Genomic DNA, 19,932 nt, shown 5'->3' with positions numbered 1-19,932 from the left:
TTTAACGAATAACGAGCGGCGGCTAAAACCTCTTGATAATCACTCAGGGTCATGACCTTGACAACATACATGCAGGTCAAGATCATTGGGGCTGGGTCCGTTGTTATCAATATTTACCAAATATTTTTTATTAAAATAATATATAAATATCAAATGTCGAATTTCGATAAAAATTAGAACGAATTGTATTTTCACCGAAATATCATAAAGAACAATGTTTGCATTTTCAGATTTTGAAATAGCAAATCAATTTTGGTGTTCTATATATGCACTAAGTTTTAAAAAATTGTTGAGATATATAGATTTATTCTTAAGAAATATTGCTTTAAACATGTGTAAAGCAATATTTGCGTATATTTGCGCAAAATTTTAAAAATTTCGAAAAAGATAAAAATCAGTTTGAGCTAAAACAAATTTTGTCATATATTGACTTGAAAAACAACTGCGAAAAAATTGAGAAAACTCAGCGTCTGACGTTCCGCGAGGTTTTATTTGTTATAGAATAGTTCAGTATTCACATATACATATAAATAGTTATGTGTACAATAATAATATGTTGGCTTTTTATTAAATTTACTAAGAATTTAATTATCTATTAGTCTCTAGTTTACTTACCATCAAAATTAATTAATAAGTCTATATTGTGGTTTCATTAATTTGTAAAAAAAACTGCACTGACGTTAAGTTCGAAAAGTTAGAATTCTTATTTGTTTCTCTAATATAATCGATTCACATGATAAACATGAACGTTTCTCAACATTATTAATAGACAACATTCCTCAATTCAAGTAACACATCATGTAATGTGGCGAATATTTTTTTTCAACACAGTTTAATTTGTGCAATTACAATTTTATTTACAAATAATTTGTGATGATTATTATGAGAGCTCCCGAGAAAATATGTTTATATTGAAATTAAAATGACAACACTTCAATAAACCGTGAATCCGTCTATATCGGAACATTGTATGCAACTGGTAGTCGCATTGCTGATAGCGGAATTTACTGTCAGTTAACTGTGCCCATTTGTATATGTAAGCAAAAATCCGGTTGATGACGTCTAAAGAATCTTGAATACCTGCACGTACACAGTCAATTTGATTACTCAACGCAATTGTAAAAATACTAAAAATAGCAGCTTCTTTTAAGGAAATCAAAATTTCTTTTGTATTTTAAAAATTTTTTATATACAAGTCAATTTTTATTCGTATTTCAAAAAAACACATAAAGTAGAGACTAAGTAGCTAAATATAATTTTAAGAAATTAAAAAGTAATTCTAATATTAAATTTACCATTTTGCAAAATCTCTGATTTATAATTAACAATCCCAAAATTTACATATTTTCTTTTCAACTTTTTTTTACAGAGCCATTTGTCTGGAAATAAGGAAGAATTCGAAAGATAGTTACTACTCTTAAAACTGCGATAGGAAAAAACAGAATTATTTTGTTGTTCTATATGTTTCAAAACCGAATTTCAAAAAATCGACGAGATATATAGATAATAGAATTATTCTTAAGAAATATTGCTTTCAATATATGTAAGTCGTGTATTTGTATAAAATTTAAAAAATTTCCCCCAAAAAAATCGAAAATTAATTTGAGCTAAAACAATAACAAATTATGAGCAAAACAATAATAAATGTGTCATACCTTGACATGAAAAACAACTGCGAAAAATTTGAAAAAACACGACGTCTGACGTTTCGCGAGGTTTTATTTGTAGAGTGATATTCACATTCTTGTATTTCAAATCATTTAAAGTACGATCGAGAGAGAGAGAGAGAGAGAGAGACAGAGAGAGAGAGAGAGAGAGAGAGAGAGAGAGAGAGAGAGAGAGAGAGAGAGAGAGAGAGAGAGAGAGAGAGAGAGAAGCTGTGTGGTCAGCTCATTAGCTGCATGGAATCTCAAGATCACTTAAGATTCAACTCAAGATAATTTTAAATAGAAGATCGGACTATGAATCTTGTTTCCAGTATCTATCTTGTACGTACTAATGTTGTACGTAATAAATTACAAAATCTTATTATCTATTATATACTCTTTAACCTTCCATTGATATATTTTACATTATTTTTTATCAATCATTTATAATTTTTTTATTCTGACAATAATAAAAAAAATGATAAATGATTAATAAAAAATAATGTAAAATAAATTAATGGAAGTGTCAAGAGTATATAACAGATAAAAAGATTTTGTAATTTATTACGTACAATATTAGTACGTAAACATCTTGTGTCATTCTTGATAGTTTTTTATAACAGTATTCTTATTATTGTTATTTAGCCTAGAGAATCAATAATTTTTTGAACGTAGATATTTTTTATTTTTGTGTAAAATAATATTATTTGCTTTCATCAACTCACTAAATTGATATAAATCTTACTATTTTTACCTAGATAAGAAAAGTTTCAGAGTAAACATACCTACTTTTAATTATGCTCATCAGCGCCTCTATATGCACAAAATGTACACATTGAACTATATAGTTACGGGTATTTCCAGCAGGTAACATAATTACGGCTTTTGATTTTGTGTTGTTCACATATCGTTTTGTTCTATGTTGTGTTGTTCACAGAATATAATTGCGTATGCAATGCATTATAAAAATGACTAAAAATTGAAATTATAATTATTATAATTTTAGAATAATTTAAGCCTAAAAACGATATTAAAAATATAAAAATAACATCTAATATTCGTAATGTCAAATATCACTATTTAAATGAAGAATATTTAGATGAAATTTTTCTTGAGACATAATAATTGTCTAAATTTATTTATTTTTTACTTTTATTACTTTTATTATTTTTTTCCTAATTTTTATATATTTTGAGAACATTGAAATTGTATAATTTTAATAAATTAAAAAAAAGGAGTAAAATGAGTCGTGAATTTTTTTATTTATTAAAATCACAAATTCTTAATTTATTAAAATTATGCAATTTTACTATTTTTAGATGAAAATATTGGAGAAGGAATAGTAATAAATGAATTTACATAAACACAATATTAAATATTTCCACATGCCTAGATAGTTGAACGATAACACGGAGGGCAGAAAGTTCTAAATCTTAGCTGAAGTAATATTTTTCGCAATAAGTTATTCTACAGGACATTAAATAAGATGTTCATTGCCATCAAAATTAATTATTAAATTGCTTGCCAATTTAATTGTGATATTATGTAGTCCGGAGTCAAATTGGAGCTGTATTTCAAGATCGATAAATATTCGACGCGCAGTTTACCTGCACTCTAAAGATTCACATAATTATTATTGAGCACCAAGATTCGCTTTAGACCGCATTTGATATTTCTGAAAATCTATCTAGTTTACATAAACACATTTTTATCAAAACGGATCTTCTTCAATTATATATTAAGTAATAATTTCTTTTAAATCGAGTAACTCAATATATCGTACACAATATATAACGAAAAACGTAATTTGCTAATTTAATTAAAGGATTCCTATGTCCATTGCACTTTATTTGGTATCAGTTTATTAGGATGCATTTGCGACGAGATTTATAATTTACGAATTATTTATTGGAAGAATGTTTATAATGAAAAAGTATCTCTTACAGATAATCTATAGCAGAATTTTTATAATGAAAAATTAAAGTATACTTATATGTATTAAGATATACGAGAGAAGTACTGTTTTAATATTTAATGTAACATATTGATGATGAATTAAAATGAAGCGTAATAAATAGGTTCGAATGTAATTGAATTGTAATGTTGTTTACTTATTTTTTTAAATATTCGTACACGTCAGTGCGTGTTGTCTAATTAGATTATCGTACCGAGCGAATTATCCGACTCTGAACGCGTTGAAATAGCACGAAAATCGCGTGTAGCTTCGGGAGTGACGTATAGAATATCACGCGATTGTAGTTACCCACGGCACGTTTTCACGTTGGAGGAATTCATAATGCAACCGAACGATCCGAAGAGAAAATGGTAAGTTTAATTAATTTAATTTTTATACATATGTTATGACATATACGAAAATATCACCTATTTTTCTTTAATTAAATTCAATTTATCTATGTTTCAGAAAATAACTACACGGAGAGTGTCGCGACGAGGAAAATGCCAACAACTCATGTGGAAAATTTGAAAGGATGAAAAGACTTCCAGCGTCGATGGAGTAACCTTGTGGTAATTAAGTATAATTTGCATATGTATATGTAATGATATATACATTGATAATATCTCACGTGGAAATAGTTCCTCTTTAATTAGATCGTTTATTCATGATTCAGGAAATACTAATCAAAAAAAGATTTTTATTTACGGAATCTTAGAATCCATTTAATAAATAGTGTTTCCGAAAATTACATTATTTTCAAAGAAACTCTACATATGTTTAATGTTTTGGATTTTTAATTGTCTTTCTGTTTTGCTTTAATTTGAATTTTATATTTGTTTATAGTTACAGAATCATCTTAGCGACGTCGCAGATATAACTCCGCTGTTGTGTATCGGTCGATGAGTAAACTTTTTATTAAGATCATAAATCTATGATAATCATTTTAAATATATAGCAAATGTCTCTAAATACATGTACATGCATCTAACTACACACATGTTTTAAATTAATTATTATATATTTTATACATCCAAAAGAAATAATTTACTTATAAGTGAGGAATTCTTAGTATTTCCTTTAAGAAATAATTTTACGGAAAATCTTATATGAATCATATTCTTTTATCACACGTGTTTGTCTAAAAAAAAGTGGACGCATGAACTATGATTAAGAATGCCATTAAGAGTTATACAATATTCCTCTACATCTTAGAGTATTTTCTTGAGGCTGAATATCAGAGAAAAATTTCCTGAATCAAGAGTTTACCGCTAGTACGTCATATACATTTAAATTGATTAATTATGCATTATTTAATTTATTTATGCCGATTTATTGGAGTTTACATTCTTTTTTGTTTAATTTAATGAGATAAGAGTTAATAACGTAGAACTTGGTGCGTAAAAATTGTTCTCCGAAATATATTGAATTATGTTACATATCCTTCAGTATAATTCGTTCATTTCAGTCTCTTTTAACGACTTGCTTTAATGAAAAATGACGCATCAATCTATGAAAATGAAATTATGGAATGGTTACATCATTTTAATAATTTAATCCGCTAATAGAGTCGCAGTAATATGTTACATATATGTATAATGGGCGAGAAGAATTTGTAATTTTACGATTGCAAGCAAATGTACTTATTACGAAAACAAGATGCATATAATTAACATTGTGAAAACATAGATTAAGGTATATAACTTACATTATCATAATAAGATTCGTTACTAGTCACAATTTGATACGTCTCTTGTCACGATTGAAATAAACAGTAGTCTAGGAAGCTATTAATTCTAGACTGTTTTTTTCCAAACCTACTAAATTAGTAATGATTAATAAATATTGATGTAGTAGTAAACTCGGGTGCTCGCGATTTGCCGGCTCGCATAAAGAGATACGGTCCGGAACGCGTTCTCTTTAGCGCCGAATCACGCGTCTCGTGATATATCGCATCGCTATACACTCTTACATTAATATACATATATCGCACGCATATACGCATATATGCACAAATCGATAAAACAGCGAGCATTACGGAGTTCAGCGTGGACATATACCATATACGCTCTCAGGCTTTTCTCCGATTTTTTTCTTAGCAGCTAAAGTTTCGCTTAGGTGGCAGCAACAATCTATAAGAAATATTAATTCTTCCTGATTTTCCGATCATCGATAAAGTATCGCTCTTGTTGCTGCAAATTCAAGAGTAAAACAGAGCACTACTTAAACTGAGGCTCCGAATGATCGCAATGATATATGAACATTTATTTAAGGTGAAAAGTAGTACCTGATTATCAATCGATGGTTTAACAAATAAGCGCGTTCAAGTCGGCAAAGCAGCTAGCTCGCCGAGCAAATGCAATGAATAATAAAAATTGCTAGATATTTTGTCACAATTTAACTGCGTGGTATACTTTACCTTCGCTTTTTAGCTAGCAATTTAATTTATTATAAATTATATTTATTTGTTAAAAAAAAAAAGAAAAATGTTAACATAAGTATTCTTTATTGATTAATTTATGGTACAAATTTAATATAATGTATTGTTCATATTATTATTCTAATTTTTATTTATATATTTTATTGTAAATATTTTGAAAAACTCAAAATACAGTATTATTAAAATCTATAAGTTAAAGGGAACATGCTATCTACTAGTATATATATTTTCTAATAATAACGGTAATTTTTAATATATAATTTCTGAAATAAAAATATTATAATAAAAGTTATAATTTATATTTCGAAATTATATATATTATGTTAAAAAATAACGATATTCAAGTTGCTGTTTATTGGCTATGCAACGTCCGCTTGATAAACAAACTAGCTGCTTTGTCGGCTTAAATGAATTCAATAAAAATTATTATACTGTAATATTTTAAGGTAATAAATGGTAAAGAACGCTTTACTGCTTAAATTCAAACTTAATTATTTTTGCTTTATATGCTTTTTATTATTAAAAAATTGTATTATTATTAAATTGTTAAATATTGATTCGTCTGAATTTATATTTTACAATTTTACTGTGATAGAATGGTGTTGTATAAATATTAGTATAAAAGTATTACATTTTATAATTTTAAATATTATAACGTGAAATCCGAAAGGAATGAATAAATTTTCTGTAATTACTGTACATACTATTGCTACGGATGTGAATTTTTCATGCTCTCGCGCGAATGCATTTTCCATGTCCGGATTTGCATATCATAAATATCACATTATTATATGTCCAAAAGCTATCAAAAATTAATATTTTTTTTAATTATTAAAAATCTATATTATTTCAATATCAAGTTTACGTTGAATCTATCAATTATAAAATAATCTATAATAATACAAAATTTTTTTCATTTTGTGACAAAACATTTATTAGGTCTCACGTCATATCAATTTGTTTTATCTGATGTAAAGCCATTTTTTAAAGATTTGTAAAATATAAAGATTTCACACACACAAGAAGTATTAGTATCTATATTATTTAAAATTAATTAAAAATTAATTTACATAAATTCGTCTGTTAAGCAAAATATAACACATTTCCTTCCTTATATTGGTGTTAGGTTTAATGCGTCCGCTTTAAAAAACTAGACGCAGTTCTTTCTAAGAGTAAAGATAGACAATTATATCGACCCGTAATCTCGATCTAGGGACAGATATGGCTGACACGCGTACACCAAGCCCCGCTCGCTCCTTTAATCATGAAGCACGTGACTACTACAGATCAGCTGATCAGCTGACAAAGCAGTGTAGCAGACACGTGTACGCGCGCACGATGCGTTCATTCATGACTTGTGCACGCGCGCAGGATTTTCAAAACGCTATATAGACGAAAAAGAATCGGCAATAATAAATAACCTGTGAAATGGGTCTTTTGCGTTTTATATTCTATAGAAGCATATGCTCACTACATATGCTTTTATTTTGAAACACATACGTGCATATGATAAGGAACAAAATACTGAATTGTAAAAAGAAATATAAAAAGAAGCCACAAGAAAAACATTAATAAGTACTTAAAAAGGGTATCAAAAATGTAAAGAGCGTTAAGTATACATTTTTCCTTATCAAAAATAGCGTTGTTACTTAAAAGATTCTAATTGTTAGTAATATTTTGAACAGAAAAATTACATATTTCAGAGAAATATAAAAAAAGAGCATACAATAATATTTAAAAAATGAATAAAATTGATGATTTGAAATTACTTTATAGCATGTATGTTAAATATTTTGTAGCAACAATGAATTTTTTAAGCTTAGGAGCGAAATTGAGTACCTTTTTGATTAATTTAACTAGGTTTTTCTATATAAATCTTTATCGTGGTGAGAAAATTTAATACTTAGAAGATAATATCCCAAAGGGAAAGCTAAAAATATTACATCCCGCAAGAATATATGGCGGCTAAGGAGGAGAAAAACGCAGAAGTTAGGATTAATTTCTAACTAACTTCTTCAAGGATTAAATATTATATGATAACGCAAGCATAGATTTTTGTGCTATAATAGATTGGTATCAATTTTTTTAAATTAATAATATTTAAACTTGTAAATTTTTTTATACAATGTCAAATGATTTTTTTGTAACTGTGATCGTAAATTTAATTTCGTGTAACTCTAAAGTAAAGCTGCGATCTCTTTTGTTTAAGCTCTTTAACTTAATTAACTGCATCATTTAATTAATTATTATATTAATTATGTTAATTATATTATTATCTAAAATAAATTGTATATTGATTGCGGGAGTCAGTTTATATCCACACACGCTATTTTTGTACGTACAGTTTTTATTCGGAAATATTGTAAAGACACTAAAAATTATGTACTTAGAATGTCGCGCGTCGCTTAAATTCTAAGGAGTACATGTTCAGAGAGGCACGGGATGGTACATTCAGCTTATCGTCTTTCGCTTCATCGGCCGCAAGGCTCCGTTGTATCGTTTCGCGTACAAGTGTTTCTAGAAAGCAACGAGGACGAGAATTGGGAGGGCAAGGATCCGGTGGCTATGTATGTATGTACAAGTGGGACGTCCCCGTGGATTGTTTCGTTCTCATGGAGTATCGATTTTTGGGAGTCGCAACTCGAGACGACGTGGCTCCGCCGCGCTCTCCGTCATGCGGGCAGGAAGGAAACGAGCTTTTCCCCGCGTGACTCGTCGATGATCGTATGCGCGCGATGGCCGTTTCCCTCACGAGAAATCGATACGCGGACATCATCGCGACCGTATGCGGCGATTGTGCGTTTTTTAAACCGATCCTAATTTACATAAATAATAATAATAATAATTATAGTCAAGTCGCGGAAGAGAAACCGGGCGCGGTGCGTTTCCCCTTTGCGAAAGCAGAGGCGCTTCGCTCCACTTTTAATATTAGTGTTACGGCTCGTGTCTTCGAGGCGGCAGAGATGACGCTTTCTAATCGTGATAAGACGATTCGCCCGAGATCTCGCCCGAAATCGACGCGCCTCAACCGCGCGCCCGTCGCCCGATTGCTTTCTCCGTGTCTTTCAGAGCTGCGCCCTCGTTTCCTCGGTTTCGCCTCGGTCGATTACCACTGTCTTATCCGACGTGGTTTTTCCGGACTCGCCGGAAAAAAAAAACGATCGATCTCTGATAACCGGATCGCGCGACCGGTCGACGCGTCGGCGCGTCGCTCGTTTTTTCGCGGAACGGACGGATCACTTCCTCGCGGAGAAGCCGTCGCCGGTCGGGTCCAGCAGCCACGGATAGTTGTTGGGGCACTCCATGCAGGTGAAGAGACGCAGGGTCTCGCCGGGCAGCTCTCTGGTCGTCAGCGGGCAAGCGTTGGGCAACGAGCAGTAGGGCAGGCCCTTCTCGTCGCAGGTCTCCTTCCAGTCTTGGAAATCTCTGAGCGCGGAGAGCTCGGTGGGCTGCTGCATCCACTTAATTACCTGGAGGAGAAACAAGATATGAAACTTTTGCTTTTTAAATGTATGAATGCATTAATGGCTAAGAAAAAAATGTCAGATCTCTCACCTGAACCATCGTGACGAAGTACACGTCGCTCCTGGCGATCATTTCCTCGATGAACTTGATCAGCTCGTCCTTGTACTCCTTCTTGCTCTTCAGCCAGGACGCGTGGAAGTGCAGACCGAGCGGCGCCCGGTTGCTGTTGAAGTGCCTGTTGAAGTTGTGCCTGAGCAGTCTCGCGAACTGCTCGCCGGTCTGGATGTTAGAGCAGGAGTCGACCATGTGGCAACCCGGCAGGGACTCGTCGAAGGTGGGATCGTCCCTGCGGTCCAGCTCGTTCATCACCATCTCCCAGACCGGATGCGACCGCGACGGGCAGTTGCCGCCGTTGCCGTTGCACCGGTGCGGCATCCTGAAGTACAGCGTGTACGGCCAGATCGGCACGCGTCCGAGCGACGCGGTGATGGAGGCGTCGTACACGAAGAACTGATCGGCCATCATCTCGAACTGCTTGTTACCGCCGACCCTGAGGTAGGGGGCGCGCACGCCGATGATGGAGCCGTCGGTGATGTTGGCGAAGCGCTCGATGATCAGCCGAGCGCCGGCCATCTCCGCCAGCCAGTCATCGTACGTGCCCTGGCTCCAGTACTGCGGGTCCTCCTTGTGCGTCAGCGAGAACACGGCGATCTCATGGCCGCGCCGATGGAGATCCTGCACCGCCGAGTAGTTGGTGTACTTGTGAGAGACGAAGAACGTACCGCGGATCTGGCAGCCGTTCGGGTTCTGACGCTGCCCGTTGAAGACCTCGTCGTAGAGGTCGATGTTGTCGACGTTCACGGCGCCGTTGAAGGTGATCGTGATCATCTGCGGCACTTGCTGGGGATCGATGTTGCCGGGTATACGGGTGCCGTCGGCCGAGCAGTAGCAATCGGGCAGGACGCATTGCGTGGGGTCGCAATCCGGAGCGCGGTTGGGATCGGTCTCCACGGCTGTAATGCGGATATTTTTTTCAATCATATATGTGTTGATTAAAAGTATTAATAGAATTTCATTAAAGAAGAATTGAAATTAAAGCGTCATTATATGCGTCGATCAATATTGAAATGATTAAATACATCCGCTATACATATGCCTCGATACTTTAAAAATTACGCTCGACGGTTCTATTGCACAACACGATTGTAATCCAAATCTAGGATCATCTCGCGTTAACATCATCCGATCGCACATACCTTTAATTAAACCGTTCAAAACTGGCGTTAAAATGTAGATAATTGTAAATAGCGCATCATAGAAACACGCTGAGAGGTCACCTTCTGAAGCAAAAGATTTGAAAGAAGAAAAAAACTGTAAAACAAATAACATGAAACCAATTTCTTCTCATTGTTAACAAAAATTGTTAGATATCATACTTACTTAGAATTTGACGTTTTTACGAGTCACTTTATGAGTTATAATCAATTGACATTGTTGTACAAATCAATTGATCATAGCTCATAAAATGACTCGTAAAAACGTCAAATTCTAAGTAATTACATCTAACAATTTTTGCTAACAATGAGAAGAAATTGGTTTCATGTTATTTGTTTTACATTTTTCTTTTTCTTTCAAATCTTTTGCCTTATTGCAGAAGCGTGGTGATCCCTCAGCGTATTTCTGTGATGTACGCTATTTACAATTACACAGATTATACATCTATCTACATTTTGAATGCCGATTTCGAACGATCCAATTAAGAGATGAGTTTTCATCTGCAAGATATACTCTCGGTGGTTTTTTGCCATTGCCGAAAGATAGCAATCGAATAAAAATCCGATGTTTCTGATCGGATTTGAACTCGGGTCTTCGACACAACAAGTAGACGTACAATTTTCTGCGCTACGATCGCTCAAAGAACAGGCGAACGTTACATTTACGACACTTACTGCAGGCATTCTCGTCGGACTCGTCCTTGCAGTCGGGCTTGCCATTGCAGAAGAGCTCCTTGTCGACGCACTCGCCGTTACCGCACGACAATTTCCCCTCCGGGCAAACGGGCTCATCGGTCTTGAGGATGGGCAAGACCTTACGCGGCTCTGTAAATCGCAATCTCCGTTAGACCGCGCGACGCTCGTTCGCTAATCGATTACCATTTGAGATATCGAGCAGGTGTGGTACATCAAACATCAATAGAATGGCCATATAATACCCAGTACGATAAAATACTTATTGTTCTTTCAATCTAATTGACCGTGACGTAAATCAACTAATTACAACTGTTTTTAGCGGAGCGCAAATTCTCTTTATTATGGATTAGTTCGAACTAAATCCAAGTCATTAATTGTATTAATTATACCGGAATAGACCAAAGGTCTTGTAATTATAGTCTTGTGGGTAATAGTTTTACGGCCGGCTACCGAATATTGTATGAGATCGTTATCGTTATCGCGCTCTACATAATTCACGCGAGTAACTTGAGCCGGCGGTGTAATCGGGGCAATTAAGATCTCGTAATAGGCACTTTATGGCCAGCTACTGAATACTGTATGAAAATCTCACTGCTGTTGGTGCTCTAAGTAATTCACGTGACCAGCTACAGGTGTAATCAAGGCCCGAATGCCCACTGTAATCCCCCGTTTATTTACACGCAGCAGCGTAGGAACCGTGTGTGTCGTTCTACATAGTAGAGACTTGCAGAAGTACAAAGATGCAAAAAGAAGTAAAATGATTAAACTAAGGGGGGGAGGTTGTGCTGAATTAATTCGTGCCACCCAATTTCCGCAGCTATCTCTCGTCACCTTTAGCAAAACACACACAGTAACACGTTAAATCTCTATACTCTGTGCATTCTCTAACTACACTGAGAGAAAAGATATACTAATGGTAACAAAAACAGAGAATTATTCACAAAAGTCAAGTTTTATTCTAAACTTTTGTTAAAATAGCAAAATATATAATTAAATAAGCAAAATTTGGTATAATTTTTGATTTAACAACACAATTTTATTTGGTTACTCACATTTTGTACACAGTAATATAAAATTGAGTTGCAATTACAAAATAAGTTTTCTTTTAGTAAGTTCAACAAAATAATGTAATTATTTTGGTAATTTTATTCAATAAATTCAACGAATTAATATCGACGTGTTAGTTTAGTTGCCACGGAAAGACCGATTTTGTTGAAAGATCTAAAAATTTTGCTTAAAACAGATCTAAAAATAATTTTTTGTTGAATCATCAAAATAATTTGTTGGAATGTTAAAACTGATAAGTATAAAACGTTTTGATATTCTAGCTTTGATATTCTAGCACTTTGACTTTCGCACAAAATTATTTTGATTATTGAACAAAAATTATTTTCAGATCTGGATTCAGCAAAAGTGTTCTTTCTGTGTGGTCATATATCAACACATAGTTTTGGTATCAGTAACAAAATTTTGGTTGTTCATACTAAACTTTTCTCTCAGTGCGCGCGGTGGTGGAGCGTACATGGAAAGAACAATTTTGCTGAATCCAGATTTGAAAATAATTTTTGTTCAATAATCAAAATAATTTTGTACAAAAGTCAAAATAATTGCTAGAACACTAAAACGTTTTATAGCAATGCTTATCAGTTTTAACATTCTAACAAATTATTTTGATGATTTAATAAAAAGTTATTTTCAGATCTGTTTTTAGCAAAATTTTTAGACCTTTCATCAAAATCGTTCTTTCCGTGTATATATAGGTATGTATATATACAGGTAGCTTAAGGATGTTCGAGCTCTCGCAATTTTTCCGGAGAAGAGAACGCCATGTTAAGGCTGTTACAAGCTTGTATCAGACGCATTGAAGATCGAGGATTACGAATTGAAGATCAGAATTCGATCAATTAGATAATTTCACTTTTAATCCGTTTCGTTCCAATTCGTCGAATTTTAATCTTCTTTTCGCGATTCGCAATCTCCAATGCGTAGCCTGATAAAGACTTCAGGCTATCCATTGAAGATTGAGGATTACAAATTGTGAAGTCCGAATTCGACCCATTCGGACTTTCAATTTGTAATTGAACAATCAAAGATCGTTTTAATTTTAATCGATTTCGTTTTAATTGCTTGAATTCCAATCTTCAATTCGCAATTCTCAATTTCCAATGTAGTCCTGATACGGACTTTAACAGACGCGCTCGTTCCTACGCCACTGCCCCTGTTTTTTTTTTCCATTATTTCGATCCTCCGTCGGAATGGCTTTTTCGTCTCGTCTCGTTTGTCGTCCCCTTTTATTTTCGTCCTGCACTCTTTTTTTTTTACACTTGCCGTCCAAATACGAAGTGCGTATTTTGTCGGTCGGTCAACGGCTTCTCGAAGCTTTTTGTTCTCCGCGAAAGGACATAACGTATGCGTCTCGTCCTGCAACCTTTTTACGGTTTCTCGCAGGAAGACTATTTGTCTTTCGCCCGACGGCGACTCCGAAGATAAACTTGGACTCGGCATTTGTCTGCCTCGTCGACTGGCAGCGATGCACGCAAGCCGTTATTCAGGTGTATGAGAGAATGAGAGAGACAGAAAGAGAGTGAGAGAGAGAGAAAAAGAGAAATAGAAAAAAATGAGCTTTCGAAATGTGACAGTGCGAGCGAAACTGTAGAGGAGCGAGAAACTAACTGCTGTCAAATTAAATTAAGAGGTGTAAAGCAATGGGCATGAGGAATCTGGTTTGTTTTGGCGACGTCGCGACTTTCAGGATTATAATCGATGAACGTGAATCGTGTCCTGTTTTTGTTACCTTTTTCGCGAAGATTCGATTCGTCAAAAGGCTTTTCCGTGATCTTCTCTCGTCGTTTGGAAATCGATGACTCTGATATCTGCGCCTTCTAGCTTGGGCTACCCGTTTGCAATCGAAAGAAAGTGTGCGACGTTCTGTTTACCGATCGACAGACTGAAATTACGGAAATGGATGTGGAAGAAAAAAAGAGTCTCGCTGTACCATTTCTCGTCGTCGTGACAGTCGTGAGAAAGAAGAGTCTCTCTTAATGAGATGATTGACGATCGGACTGTTCGAGCACGCGCGCGCGCACGCGCGTTTCGAGACTTCACTGACTTCAGTAGTAAAAGCGAGCCGGTCGAACGGCTGGAGGAGCTACTGCTGTAAGGAGGCCAGATCGCCGAAGCGAAACCGATCTGGATGTAGAGAGAAAGATCGGCGAACGAATAAGTACGTGCAACCTCGTACCTGGAGCGAATCAGGGGGTGGGGAGGGGGAGGGGGAAGAAGAGGGCCGGGGAGCGCTAAATGTTAGAAAATCGTTGCGTGCCAATGTTGACTCGAACGGGCAGAAAGATCGTGACATTTGAAAATTTGCATCGGCGGCGGCGCGATAACGTGCGATGCGAAATATATATACAATATGTATATTATCGCGATTACGCCTCTACTAATGCGTGCGTTAATTAATCAATTAATTTTTTTAATATTCATCTAATGGCCGTTTGAGATATTAGAATTAATTTATCCAGCACAAAGTTCGTACTCAGTGGAATGAGAATCGAGCGCAGCGGTGCGTTCAGCGTTAAATGGGGATTACATTGATTTTGAAACACCGGCGCGAAAAATCATCTCCGATTATCTCCGAAGTGGAGAGATTATCGATCGCGCGCGCGAGTTGCGACATGTGACTTTATGCACGTTTTCTTTTTTTTTTTATCTTTGCGCAAACGTATGCCTTTCTTCCCGCGATCTCTCATAACGAAAACCACTTAGCGCGCGCGAGATCCGCTTACTCAGTAAGCTGACTTCGCGAACGCTGTCACTCACAAAGTAAATGGCTCTCAGCCGCTAAACGAGATACGTCTAATATATGTTCAGATATGTTGCGAGAGATAAATATTTCGCTACCGGTTATCGCGCCGCTCGCGAGGGAACAGTGTCGTAACGCGGAAGCGTAATGGTCTTCCGCGTGCGTACAACGGCACGCAACGTAGTGTTAACGATTCGACGACGTTAAGCCGACAGCAGGCCTAGTAAAAAAAAAAAAAAATTCGAAATTGGACGAAACCGCGAGAATCAAATGTCTCATTAAACTTCACTTAACTCAACTGCGGAATTAGCGCGAGTCGCGGTTGTCTTCCGCGAAAAGAGAGATTCCTCTGGTAAGAGGAATTCTCAACGCGATTATAAATAAGAAAAGAAAAATAAAGTTATAATTGATACATAAACGTGTAAAATACTTTAATGGCCACCGTTTAAACAGTCATCGAAACGAGGTCGGAGGACTATTAGTTAAGCCGGAACGGAATCGAGAGCGCGCCGGTCTCTTCGTCCAACTCCGTTGGAAAGTGCAGTTTTGTTAGTCGTATTTGCGCGGTGAGTCGTGGAAATTGGCATGAGAAAAATACGGGAGAGATAGTTTCGAGGACTCGAAACCGGGTTAGCCGCTCTGTCGTTTTCACGACCGCGCAGCGTCTCTGAAACGTTCTTTTTTTTTCATCTCGCGCGAAACGATGAGGCGTCGAATGAGGCCCCCGCTGGGCCCGGCACTTTCGCTGAAAATCGAAACCAGTCGAGACTCGCCTCGAGCCGCAGGACGAAAGTGGTCGGGTGAGAAAAGCCCCGCGGCGCGGGCGAGAAACGTCTCTCTCTCTCTCTCTCTCTTGAAAGTATCAGGACCCGGGCGTTTTCGATCGCTCTCCGCGCCTGAAAGTACAAATTCCCCGTCCCTCGTTTCCCCTCTCGCCGATCAATCTCGTCGTCGAATCCCGTCGTCGCGTTAATGCGCGCTTTCCGGTTTAATGGCATCGCGGCGTCGTTGGAAAGTTTCGCATAGTTGGCTTTTTCGAGCCACGTCGTTTTACGTAACGGAAACGATTGCGCAATATCCCGTATCGCGACTTAAAAGAAGCGACTTCTTGCTTGTAATTGGATATTAACGATCTTGTCCGAAACAAAATTGGGATCGGTGACGAAGATTTTCGAACGATTCGTGAAAATTTGATTTCCAATTGGTATATCTCTACTTCATTCGACGAGAGACGTTCGAAGACGTTCCAGAGTCGCTGCGCATCGTGGGGGCTGCGTGAGGTGCGTGAAGACGATACCATGCGTTAGTTCTAATGATACGAACGGTGCGTGCTACGTTGCGAGTCTACGAGGGGAATCGGCGATCCGACCGCGGCGGGGAGATTTTGGCGGTCGCATATAATCACCGATTCCTCCGACTTACTCTCGAGCTTGTCACAGTTGGTGACTTTGCCCTTCCAGTCGCAGGTCTGTTTGTCCACGTCAAAGGCCAGCCCGCTGGGACACGTGATTTGCTTCAGGCCGGACCTTGTACACCTGCAGCCCGGGTGCCGCGCGTGGGACAGAAAACAAAAAAAAAAGGGTGCCTGCGTGAGTCTAAACTAAGGGAAAAAGACGTGACGTTCGCTTACTCTCCAGCTGATCGCAGTTCTTCACGTTCGTCTTCCAGTCGCAGGTCTGCCGCTCGATGTCGAACGCGAGACCGGTCGGGCACCGCACCGTCGCCAGCCTGGTCACGCCGATCTCGGTGGCTTTATCGCACCTAAAGTCATTTTCACATCGAATATCTTTTTTCCCTCCCCGCGGCGCACGTGGCAGTCATCGTGCCGCGAAACGCGCGGTCGGTAATTTCGAAATTTCGCCGTCGCTTCGCGGAAATTATTCAGTGCGCGGAGTACAATAGAGATGGAAACACAATGCATTTACAATAAACGGGACTTATTATAAACTGGCGCTACGCGTGTGAATCATTGTTGCAACCGTAATATGACCGAGTAGTGTAGTGTTTATGCGCTCTCTATTGTGCTCCGCTATGATTTTAGGTCTTGATGATCGTACTCTCCAGCGTGAATGAAAATTGTTGAATAAATGAAGGTACAATGACTGCCGCGCTAGGAATGCGATAAGGGAAAGTTACTCGTGTCGAGTCTAAAAAAAAAAAGAGATATCAAATGGCAAGGGAAATGTTAAACTGGTCTCGGGGTTGCATCTACCGGATCGCCTTGAGCCCCTGGAAAGTCGTAATTTGATCGATTCCTTGATCAGAACACATCCTGGATCAATGACTAAACGGCCGACGTTATTTTTATCAGTCGATGACTTATCGTCATCTGCATTCCCGGGTGAATTTATTATGCGTTCTGTCAAAACCGGACGCCCTTGAGACTTACATTCTCTGTCTCCGTGGTGCCGAACGAAAGACGTAAAAATGTCGCATACGTCTCGTTTCCTGCGTTTCTTCTTTCGTTACGGGCAATTAACAATTTTTGGTAAAGCCCCCGTTGAACGTGCGTGTGCGAATTGGATTAAATTAGCGAGATCAGAACCGGCGCGCGATCCCCCGGGGAAAGTGTATAGCGATTGACAAGTCCGCTTCCTGGCAACCGGTAGAGTCAGGTGATATAAGTCGAGGTACACAGGCGGAAATGAGTCAGCGAGAGCCTATAGCTCTTTTTCTATTTTAAAACCCGATTCACCTTGCGCGCCGCGACTCCATTCACCCGCGCGGTTGCTGCAAATTAAACGCATTATATAAGGCGACATAATTATAATATGATCTAAAGCGCGGAGAGGCGGCCCGCCGTAGTGCGTTCTCCAAGTTCTCGGAAACCGGTGCCTAAATTTTTATTCTTGCAGCGTTTTTTTTTTGCGTGAAACAGTGGAAATTTTATATAACGTGCTGTTCCGCTCGTTCAAGAGGGCTCGATCCGAGCCTGTATATTCACGGATGGAATGATACGCGGCGGCTTACCTCACGACATCCCGACAGTCGCCTTCGACGCTCAAGCGAAAGTACTCGTCGCCCGGCCTGTCCTGACAAAGTTCCTCGGCGTTTGCGTCAGTCCCGTCGCCGCCTTCGTCATCTTGCGCTCTGACCTGCGTCCCTGCAAACAGGAATATATGATTTATTAATTAATAATGCTCGTCGTGAGTGAGTCAAATTAACTTTGTATTAATATCAATTTATAGCCCCGTCGTCAGTTCAATGACAGTCAGTTCAATAATTAAATCTCCTACAGAAATTTTGTGCAAAATACGTTGGAGAGTTCCAGTAGGAAGGATAATATTCTTGGATAAGGGTCGTCCTAGTTCTCAAATAGTTTATCAGAGGCTTTTGAAAATCTTCGTGAAGATTTCCATAGATGGTAATGTCATGAGCGTTGCAGTAGAAATTAGGATCAATCGACGTGATCAGAGGCGGACTTCAATTGAATGTGACATTTTGCACGGGGACAAAGCGGAGGTGAATTCGATTAATCGTTGAAAATGTCACGATCGGTTCACGACACGAGCGTGCGCTTCGCGATCGCGGATCGAAGGAGAGGTCGGTGAACTCCGGTAGAAGTAGAAAGTCTTGAAAATGTCAGGGCAACGGGGGAGGGGAAAGCGACAGTGGTTCTCCAAAGTAGGCTTTATTTCTTTCTCTCTCTCTCTCTCTCTCTCTCTCTCTCTCTCTCTCTTTCTCTCTTTTGCACGCTATTAACGTTGATTTCAAAGATTATCTCTTATCTTCATTTACAATTCCAATTTTTCAGCGTCTACTGAGAACATCTATATCCATTTATTATGCAATATTCAAACTCTTAACATTTTCCAACAGTTTCAATTTTAATTTTATTAATGCCTCGTAACTTCGGTCGCAGTTTTACTCCATTAAATTTGACATTCACTATATGAATTGAAATTGAAAAATTGGGTTTCAACTTTGACGGCTGTAATTCAAGCAGGCGTCAAACTCGCGACGCGAGAGACTTTCGCGCGGTTAAATCGCAAGTAAACCAGAATCGCACTTACCGGCGAGTAGACACAGGGATCCCAGCAGAAATATCAACTTCGGCGACATCGTCGTCGTCGTCAGGACAGAGAACGTCTGGACAAGCCGCGCCCTCTCCGCCCCTCTATATGTGCACCACCACTCCTTCCCTCTTCATCGTGGGACTTTCACCTTCCGGATCGTGCTGCCACCTTTCAAATGGGCATCACAGGAAAGAAGCGAAGTCCTGTTTATTTGAGAAGATGAAAAGTCGATGAGCATCCCGCTATATCACTGAGGATTTTGCCGCAAAAATTGTTACATGCACGCCGCTCGATGACCGTTGCAACGTCGAAATAATTCTTTAGTGAAACTTCCAAGACTTCATCAGACTTAGACAAAGGAAGACGTAAACATAGTATAATCTTTAAATCTGCAAATGTAATCTCTAAAACGAAGACAAAATGAAAATCTAGAATTTAGAGGGATGGGATACGCAGGTTGGAGCGTGGGACGGAATGCAGAATTAATCGTTTGCACACGGATCCCATTTTTTACCTGGCTTCATTATATATTCTTCATTTTTGCGCCACCCGACTTGCCTGACATGGAAACCATTTTTAACTCGGCGCATCGCCGTGTTGGCGGCTCTTCTTCTTCTCGACCAAAATCGCAACAGG

General features: G+C 37.8%; 1 protein-coding gene across 1 annotated transcript; it reads right to left on the bottom strand.

The window, feature by feature from the left end:
* Positions 1 to 8,369: 8,369 nt before the first annotated feature.
* Positions 8,370 to 19,617, bottom strand: LOC105450336. Its single transcript, XM_011690125.1, has 6 exons — positions 19,294 to 19,617; positions 18,251 to 18,383; positions 16,911 to 17,041; positions 11,455 to 11,604; positions 9,596 to 10,518; positions 8,370 to 9,510 (listed from the first exon to the last, which is right to left on the bottom strand). Exons 1-6 carry the CDS (start codon positions 19,340 to 19,342, stop codon positions 9,277 to 9,279), a joined length of 1,620 nt encoding a protein of 539 aa, XP_011688427.1. The 5' UTR covers positions 19,343 to 19,617; the 3' UTR covers positions 8,370 to 9,276.
* Between the last annotated feature and the right edge of the window lie 315 nt (positions 19,618 to 19,932).

The sequence above is a fragment of the Wasmannia auropunctata genome, unplaced genomic scaffold (genome assembly GCF_000956235.1).
Source record: "Wasmannia auropunctata unplaced genomic scaffold, wasmannia.A_1.0 LD336063.1, whole genome shotgun sequence".
In the NCBI taxonomy this organism is placed as follows: domain Eukaryota; kingdom Metazoa; phylum Arthropoda; class Insecta; order Hymenoptera; family Formicidae; genus Wasmannia; species Wasmannia auropunctata.
This window is presented reverse-complemented; position numbering and strand designations above follow the sequence as displayed.